The following is a 9,646-nucleotide window of genomic DNA, read 5'->3' as shown; positions in this document are numbered from 1 at the left end:
AATAGCACACTTACATACAACAGAAAATATTGACTAATATCTTCGTTAAATACTAATGGTAATACAGAATACTAAAGAAAAAGCCTTGGAACTGTTCCATTCAGTCAGGAACACTTGTCATAATAATTAAACCTTTCATAGCAACAAATCCTGTCCCATGTCAACAGTTGCTTGATGTTTTTTTATTGGCAGTCTGAAGCCACTGTTGAAGAGGTCCTGACTTCAGCCGTTTCTCTGGCCTCTGCTCTGCCTCCTCTGTGTCTGGTTCCTTCCTCTTGGAGGGTGCGCTACTCTTCAACCAGCTCATCATTATCTTACTGCTGGCTGTAGGCGTGGGCTCCTGGAAATAAAGGGAGACGATTGATCACTCGCAACAGGTTAATACATTCATCTCTCTTTCTCTCAGAATTATGGTCCATAATATAAGATGATTTAGATGACATAGTATATATTTTCATTGTTTTCATACAGATTTCTACAATACATTTACCCTCTTACTATATAAGACACAGCTGTGTTAACTGCTGTGAGGATGGACTAAGAAATGTGTCAACGAAATAGAGAGACTAGTAATAAAGAATAAAGATCACTAATAATTACTGCTATACTCAGTTTCTGTCGAGCGATTTTAAATTTGATGGTGAATTTCCAGATTTTCTCCAAATGTTCTCTTGATTTATGGTCTTTGTCCGTCTATACAAAATCAGTTCCCCTTGTTTCCAGACCTGTGTTATAACCTTGTGTAACTTGCCAGAGTTAAGTTGTGAAGTGATTGAAAACAAGCTCAACCAAGTTAAGCATGGTACCTTTTTGCTCTGAGGATCAACAGGCTGCAGGCATTCTGGAGAGTTGTTGCGTGAATTATTGACCAACGATGAGACGGGGTGAAATGTCAGGATGTTTTTGGACTGGAGCATTTTCAGAGCATCTAAAGACTTCACCTCACCAAAATCCAGCCATCTCCTCACCTCCTCCTCCCCATCCAGAACCGCTGGCATTCTAAGACACACAACACAGTCATCTGTAGGTGGAGTCATACGCCTTCAGAAAGCCACAAGAGAAACTGAAAATGGGCTAAATGTTTATTCTATCAACCTTAGAGGAAGAGCTCAAGTCACAGTCTAGATGCAGAATAAACCTTTTAACTGACCAAACGTTTCTGCCAGAGCCTTATGCAGAAGGAAAATTTGAACTGACCAACGTTTCTGCCAGAGCCTTATGCAGAAGGAACATTTGAACTGACCAACGTTTCTGCCAGAGCCTTGTGCAGAAGGAACATTTGAACTGACCAACGTTTCTGCCAGAGCCTTGTGCAGAAGGAACATTTGAACTGACCAACGCTTCTGCCAGAGCCTTATGCAGAAGGACCATGACCCTGAAGAAGGCTATGGCTGAGACATTGGTCAATTAAAATGTTTCTTCTGCATCTTGATCTTTAAGCTAAACCCAAACCACTCAACAACTCAAACTCTCATTCAGATGCAACCTACACTCCCTGTCCCCCAGGAATGGGAGTGGTAGGCTCTGCGCTGGCATGGCTGTCATCCTACCTCAATGACTGCTCCTACCAAGTATCATGGAGAGGGACCCTGTCGGCCCCTTCAGACGGGTGTCCCCCAGGGCTCGGCCCTTGGACCCCTCCTCTTCTCCCTCTACACCAAATCTCTGGGTAACATCATGTCGCATGCCTTCTCATATCATTGAAGCAGCCTTACCTGTCGTGAATGCCTTGCAGATTAGGGGATGCGTCCACAGTGATGACGGTGTATGTGTAGAGAGGTTCCCCACCCTCAGGAGGCGTCCAGCAGTCAAATAGTCCTGCTATGGTCAGCAGTCTCCACCCAGTCCACTCCTCCTTCTCAACACACATCAAAGAGCAGGAGACCAGGTCTATTGAATGCAATGTTTAATTTACTGGACTGAAAAGAAATGAACCAAGTCTCTGAAAATATTGGTCATTTGCACCATCATCTATTATTATGGATGTACTGATCAGGGTCAATTAGAAAGAGATTGGTGCCGGTCCACGTGTTCTGGAAGATTTCAATGTCCCAGACAAATAGAAGTTAGTCAAATATGATTTGTTTATTGTGTTTAAACGACCAGACCAGTCTTCTCTCATTATTCTATTGAGTTTAAACTACCAGACTTCGCTCATTATTCTACAGAGTCAGACAAGAAGAGCTCTCTCTCACCTCCGTCTCATCTGGAGCACTGTCTGCTGGAGAGCAGGCCGTCTCTGAATCCTCCTTGCACGGCGTCTCGTTATCCTGGCTCGCCTCTTCTGCCCCACTGGAACCGCTGGTTTGTGGGAAGTAGATGAAGAATGGCTGCTTGTCTTTCTCCCGTCGCCTCCATTCATAGAAGCCGTCGGCCAGGATGACACAGCGCTGTCCTCTCAGCATGGGGTCCTGAAGAGGAACACTGGTTACAGACGCTGTTCTGTGCTTCATACCAAACGGACAGTACAAGATGACACAAATTTTCCATCTATATGAATCTAACACAGTAGGTCTGGGCTAGAGTTTGACATTTCAGCTTTATTTCAGTTAGGTTGTGTAGTTAGTTATGTTAGGATGTAGTTATGTAGCCAATACAATAGCTATGTTGTGGTGTAGTAGACCTACTTTGTAGGACTTTTTCTCCAGCAGACTATCGCTGCGGCAGTTGTTGGTATTGTACTGCATCTTTCTGGGATCGTTCTCCCTGAACCAGGCAGGCACAAGGCCCCAGCGCATAGCTGCCAGCACACACTCATCCACAGCTGCATTCTGAAAACAACAAAATAATACACTGTTCATCTCGTGTCGAAATATTATTCACTGTATAATCTTTATTGGTGTGTCTGCTGCAAAAATAAACACGTGAGGAGAGGGAGAGCGTTTACCTTGTCAAAGTGCTTCTGAGACAACAGGACAGGACTCAAAGATTGGGGACTCTTGTTGTAGGACGGTCGGTATTTGTCTGCATCTCCATCCCTCCATCTGGGCTGTCGACGCTGCCCGCCTCGGTCTCTGTAGCGGGAGGCGCGGCTCACCTCGTCCGGAGCCAGAGTGCATGCGGTCCTGCCACACATGCTGGATCCCAACCTGAGGAGTCAAAGACGGTCATCTGTTTTGTGTGCTGCTGTTAGCATACTACTAGCTTATACAGACACACAACATCATTTGTTATCTGAAGTAAAGATTTATCAGGGGAATATGAAGGTTGAGAAATATTAATATGATTGTTATTTGTATTCTGCTTACCGTTCTTATGCCGTTTGCTTAGAGAACTATATAAAACCTGAGCTGCTGTGTTTTGAAAAGTCGCCTCCTGCAGCCACTGTGCAGCGCGGTTGTTGTAGTCACGTGACTACGTATGGAGCAGAGTCAGAGAGAGTTCACACTCCCATAGGGCTTCATTGTTATCGTGGAATGCGGAAGTAAAGCGCCTCATGGGAACTAAAGTAGCTACGGCGTGATTACGAAACCTAGCCGCATTTCTCGGAGACGCTCTCTGATTGGCACTGACTGACGCTCTCTGATTGGCCACTGACGCGTTTGCCCAATCCGTGACAAGCTGTGTCTTTGCCCATTTCCACGTCAAACAGCCTGCAAACTACCTGGCGTTCTATCGCCATGCTCTGAATGAATGAATGAATGAAAACTTTATTAACAGATTGCAGAATGGGTACAGTGCAGTACAGCTCAATACATACAATTGTTAAGGGGATGCAGACCAGAGAAAGACTTTCGTCTTGTTTCCACCAGGGTCCCCCATTTCCAATTCATCGTAACATATATGACATACATGACATACAGATAGACAGTACTGCTACATCTATACATTTATGACATACCAGATTTGCAATTACAGTACTGTATTTGTGATACAAAAAGAGTCCAGAAAGAAAAGAGTATATACATTAGGCGTAGAAACTGTACATTGGATTGGGTAGGTGGGGGTGGGACTGTACATTGGAGGTGGTTGGGGGGGGGGGGGGGGGGGGGGGTAGGAGTGGGGGGGGGGGGGGTGTTGGCGGGGGTTGTGTTCGGACATTTACAGGGGCCAGTTTCGAGTTGCAGTCTCCCTTAGGTGTTTTTTGAGAGTGTTTTTGAAAGTGGGTAGTGATTCACATTCCTTTACAGCTTTGGGTAGGGCGTTCCACATTGATGTGGCATAATTGCGAAACGTGTTTAGTCCCTTGTTTGAGCCGAATCTGGGTTTAACATGATTTGTGGAGCTCCCTCTGGTGTTGTGATCGTGGTATTCACTGACCTTTGGGAAGTATTTAGTCATGTACATGGGTACCTTGGTCGTGTAGTGTATCTTGTAGACCAGGCCCATTGCAAGTTGCTGTACTCTGTCGTCTACTCTAAGCCATCCTAGGTTGTCAAAGTGGGCAGGGGTGAGGTGGGTTCTAGGAGTAAGGTCAAGCAGTAGTCTGACCAGTTTGTTTTGAGATGTTTGTAATTTTGTTTTTAGCGCCTTTGAGGTGCTTTGGTACCATGAGGTGCAAGCATAGTCATAGTACCCTTGAATGAGTGCTCCTGCTAGAGTCTTCAGGGTATTCTTGTTTACCAGTGAGGAGATCCGGTACAAGAAACGAGTTCGTTGGTTGACTTTTTTTATTACATTGGATGCCATTTTGTCACAGGAAAGATTTGCCTCTAGGATGGAACCCAGGTAGGTAATATCTTCTTTCCTTGTGACAATATTGTCACCCACTGTAACTGAGAAGCCGTCGGTCTTGCTGAGTTTGTTATTTGAACCGAAGAGAATGGACTCTGTTTTGCCCATGTGTAATGATAGTTTGTTATCAGCGAGCCATATGCAGATTTTGCTTAGTTCTGAGCTGAGGGTTTTTTCAACCTGTAATTTGTTCTTGTCAGAGACCAGCAGGGCTGAGTCGTCCGCAAACAGGAACAAGTTGCAGTCACAAGCTGACGACATGTCATTTGCATAAATTAGGAACAGTAGCGGACCTAGTATGCTTCCTTGTGGAACACCACAGTTTACTGTGAGGGGGGGGGATAGGGTACCGTTTACCTCCACCATCTGCTCTCTCCCCTCCAGGTAGGATTGCATCCAGCTCACTGATAGACTATCAAAACCAATTGCTTTTAGCTTGTCAATCAGAATGGTGTGATTGACAGTGTCGAAGGCCTTTTGTAGGTCCAGCATGACCATGCCGCAGTATTTGCCCGCGTCCACCTCTTGTTTGATGTGGTCGTTTAAATAGAGAAGGCATGTGTCAGTGGAGTGGGATGTTCTGAAGCCAGATTGGAATTCGTAGATTAGATTTTTTTCCGCAAGGTATTTTTCGACCTGTTCGTATACAATTTTTTCCATGACTTTCGAGATGGAGGTAAGGATAGAAACAGGGCGGTAGTTGCCTGGGTCTAATTTACTGCCTTTTTTGTGCAGAGGGGTCACTCTCGCAATTTTGAAGTCCTTGGGGACGTGTCCCTGTTTTATAGAGAGGTTTATTATGTGTGTGATGACTGGGGTGATGGCGGCTGCTGAGTCTCTGAGGAATTTGGAGGGGATGTTGTCATGGCCAGTGGCCTTGTTAGGTTGGAGGGCGCTCAGTTTTTTGAGTACCTCATCTGTTGTTACCATTTCCAGTTTGAAGTCGTCTTTGTGGACCCCTAGGTTTTTGTAGTAAGCTACTATGTGTTCTACCCCATAAGACAAACTTGATTGATTGATTGATTGATTGATTGATTGATTGATTGATTGATTGATTGATTGATTGATTGATTGATTGAAAACTTTATTAACAGATTGCACAATGGTTACAGTACAGTACAGTTCAATACATACAATTGTTAAGGGGATGCAGACCAGAGAAAGACTTTCGTCTTGTTTATATCAGGGTCCCCCATTTTCAATTCATCATAACATGACATACATGACATACAGATAGACAGTACTGCTACATCTATACATTTATGACATATCAGATTTGCAAATACAGTATGTTTGTGATACCAAAAGAGTCCAGAAAAGAGAGTATATTTGACATTTGACATAGAAACTGTACATTGGAGGGTAGGTGGGGTGGGGGGGGGGGGGGACTGTACATTGGAGGAGGTTGGGTGGGTGGGGTGGGACACTGTACAACTGTACAAGAACCCACCTCACCCCTGCCCACTTTGACAACCTAGGATGGCTTAGAGTAGACTACAGAGTACAGCAACTTGCAATGGGCCTGGTCTACAAGATACACTATACGACTAAGGTACCCATGTACATGTCAAAATACTTCCCAAAGGTCAGTGAATACCACGATCACAACACCAGAGGGAGCTCCACAAATCATGTAAAACCCAGATTCGGCTTAAACAAGGGACTAAACACGTTTCGCAATTATGCCACATCAATGTGGAACGCCCTACCTAAAGCTGTAAAGGAATGTGAATCACTACCCACTTTCAAAAACACTCTCAAAAAACACCTACGTGAGACTGCAATTCGAAACTGGCCCCTACAAATGTCCTAACCTAGTTGTACAGTAAATGACCAAGTAAGGCTTTGTCAGTATTCCAATGTACAGTGTAAAATGTGTGTGTCCCCTACCCAACCCCCCCCCCCCCCCACCTCCAATGTACAGCCCTCACCCAACCCACCCAACCCCACCCCACCCACCCAACCTCCTCCAATGTACAGTTTCGACGCCAAATGTATATACACTCTTTTTCTGGACACTTTTGTATCACAAACAGTACTGTATTTGCAAATCTGATATGTCATAAATGTATAGATGTAGCAGTACTGTCTATATATGTCATGTATGTCATGTTATGATGAATTGAAAATGGGGGACCCTGATGTAAACAAGACGAAAGTCTTTCTCTGGTCTGCATCCCCTTAACAATTGTATGTATTGAGCTGTACTGTACTGTACCCATTCTGCAATCTGTTAATAAACTTTTCAATCAATCAATCAATCACGGAGACGGCAGTAAATAATGCCACTCGGGAATCTGTATATATACACGAACAGATCACGGAGACGTCGGCAACTAACGCCACCCGGGAATCTGTATACAAACGGTGCCACCTGCAGGACAAAACTGGTAGATAAATCTACTTTGCTAATTTCGTGGAGCTACTTGGAATACAGTGCCAATGACGTCTGTGCAAGTTGAATGCCCTGTCGAGGATTGTGAATATGTAGCTGAACATAAGGAGGTAGCAGTGGTAGTGGCTATGCTAAACCTACATGCAACGGAACATGCTGCAGCCTCCAGGACGCCGAGGGCTAATACCAAAATGGAGAAGCTCAGGCGCCCCTCTATAGCGCTAGCCGGGACAGCAGAGACTTGGTCATACTTTATAACCCGCTGGGGCGAGTACAAGAGGGGCACCAAACTCGTCGGACCCGATGTTGTCACACAGCTTCTAGAGTGCTGCGAGGAGGATCTGAGGAAGGACCTCACTCGCTCGCGGAGAATATCATGGTAGCCCGAGTGGCCCTGTCTAACATGCGACAGGGACACGAGGAGCCCATCCGGTCGTTCCACGCCCGCTTGAAAGGGCAGGCGGACACATGCAAATACGAGATGAACTGTACAGGGTGCGATCAAGTCAACGACTTCACAGAGGAAATACTACGTGACGTGATCGCCCGCGGCATCGCGGACCAGGAAATACAGCTCGACCTGCTTGGTGAAAGGAACCAGAATATTCCGTTAAGGGACATGATAGAATACATCGAAGCAAAGGAGTCTGGGAAGCGCTCAGCGTCGCGCCTACTCGTCCCCCAGAGCACGGATATGGTCAGTAGCTCATACCGTCGGGGGAAACAGCAGGATCTCCGCACCAGAGGGGCTACCAGGCCTGAGACACCGAAGGCCAAGCCTGAAGGAACGTGCGTTTACTGTGGCGGGATGGGCCATGGCAAAACGCCCCCGTGGCGCGCCAGGCGCGACGAGTGCCCCGGATATGGCAAGACGTGCCGGAAATGTGGCCGCCAAAACCACCTTGAGAAGGTCTGCCTGGGTGGTCGGTCGGATAAGCCCCCGTTCGAGAGGACAAACGAGGTGTCCGACGAGCAGACGGCAGCCTTTGTCGAGCTATGCACGCTCACCGTGGCCAGCGCGGGTGACCAGCTACACACGCTCCCCCTCGCTCACCACCTATACGACGATATGTGTGACAAGTGGATGAAGCGCACATCCAACCCGCAGCCCTACATTAACCTCTCCCTCACTGCCAAGCGTGAGGATTACAGAGCACTGGGCTTCGACCTCCCGAAACGCACCTGCACGGTAACCCTGCCCGCCATGGCCGACACGGGGTGCCAGAGCTGCCTGATTGGGATAAAGGTAGCACAACGAATGGGCCTGAGTACGGAAGACCTCATTCCCGTGTCCATGACCATGAAAGCGGCGAACAACGAAGGCATTCGGATACTCGGCGCCGCGGTGGTCAGATTCTCCGGTGACAGCAACGACGCTCGGAGGTTGGAGACGCGCCAAATCGCGTATGTGACGGACTCGTCCGATCGCATATTCCTCTCCCGCTCAGCCTGCGTGGATCTGGGTATGATCTCCGACAGTTTCCCAACGCTTGGGGAGGTGAATCTGGCGACCTCAGGACTATGCGACTGCCCGCAGCGTGCGGAGCCGCCAGCTAGGTCGACCACGCTCCCCATGTCGGCGACGGAAGCTAACAGGGAGGCCCTACGCAAGCACCTACTCAAGGCATACGCTCAAAGCACATTCAATACATGCCCCCACCAGCCCCTACCAAGAATGTCTGGCCCGCCGCTCCGTCTCATGCTCGACGAGAACGCGACGCCGGTCGCCCATCACACCCCCATCCCCGTAGCCATACACTGGCAGGATGAGGTGAAGGCGGCCCTCGACCAGGACGTTCGCCTTGGGGTGTTGGAAGAGGTACCTGTTGGTACACCGGTGACGTGTGTTGATTTCCAGGCGCTTAACAAGCATGCGTTCCGCGAAACCCACCACACGCAGTCCCCATTCCACCAAGCGAGACGCGTGCCAAGCGGGAAACGGAAAACCGTGTTCGACGCGTGGAACGGCTATCACAGCATCCCACTGCACAGAGATGACCGCCACAAGACAACGTTCATCACTCCGTGGGGGCGCTACCGATACCTCTCGGCCCGCAGGGGTACATGGCATCGGGGGATGGTTACTCACGACGGTACGACGAGGTGGTTGCGGACATTGGTAACAAAACCAAATGCGTGGATGACACACTGCTGTGGGCTGACACGATCGAAGAGAGTTACTTCCAGGCGATAGAATGGCTGGATGTGTGCGGCAGGAACGGGATCATCCTCAACCCGGAGAAGTTAGTCTTCGGCGCGTCCACGGTAGACTTTGCGGGCTTCACGATCACCATGGACAGTGTACAACCGTGCGGCCGCTACCTGGAGGCGATCCATGACTTTCCACGTCCACACAACATCACTGACGTCAGATCATGGTTTGGGCTTGTCAACCAAGTGGCCTACGCCTTCAGTATGGCCAAACGTATGCTGCCGTTCCGGACACTCCTGCAGAGCGGAGCGCGCTTCGAGTGGTCCCCAGAGTTGGAGGAGATATTCTGCGAGTCGAAGGACATGATTGTCCAGGAGTGTATCAAGCGCGGTCCGAGCGCGGTGTCCGCATCTTCGACAAGGCCA

At 48.2% G+C, this 9,646-nt stretch overlaps 1 protein-coding gene across 2 annotated transcripts; it reads right to left on the bottom strand.

Annotated features, from left to right (window-relative positions):
- Nucleotides 1-99: 99 nt before the first annotated feature.
- On the bottom strand, nt 100-3,351 carry hmces (5-hydroxymethylcytosine binding, ES cell specific). Of its 2 annotated transcripts, none has more exons than XM_084317548.1 (7): nt 3,249-3,351; nt 2,888-3,089; nt 2,628-2,771; nt 2,196-2,411; nt 1,716-1,858; nt 807-999; nt 100-340 (listed from the first exon to the last, which is right to left on the bottom strand). In XM_084317548.1, exons 2-7 carry the CDS (start codon nt 3,074-3,076, stop codon nt 161-163), a joined length of 1,065 nt encoding a protein of 354 aa, XP_084173674.1. In that variant the 5' UTR covers nt 3,077-3,089; nt 3,249-3,351; the 3' UTR covers nt 100-160. The 2 variants fall into 2 exon arrangements, with proteins under 2 accessions (XP_084173674.1, XP_084173675.1); XM_084317549.1 differs by having other exon boundaries at nt 1,716-1,855.
- Between the last annotated feature and the right edge of the window lie 6,295 nt (nt 3,352-9,646).

The sequence above is a fragment of the Notolepis coatsorum genome, assembly GCF_963971535.1.
Source record: "Notolepis coatsorum genome assembly, chromosome: 6".
In the NCBI taxonomy this organism is placed as follows: domain Eukaryota; kingdom Metazoa; phylum Chordata; class Actinopteri; order Aulopiformes; family Paralepididae; genus Notolepis; species Notolepis coatsorum.
Note: the sequence above shows the minus strand (reverse complement) of the source record. Positions and strands in the feature narration are given on the sequence as shown.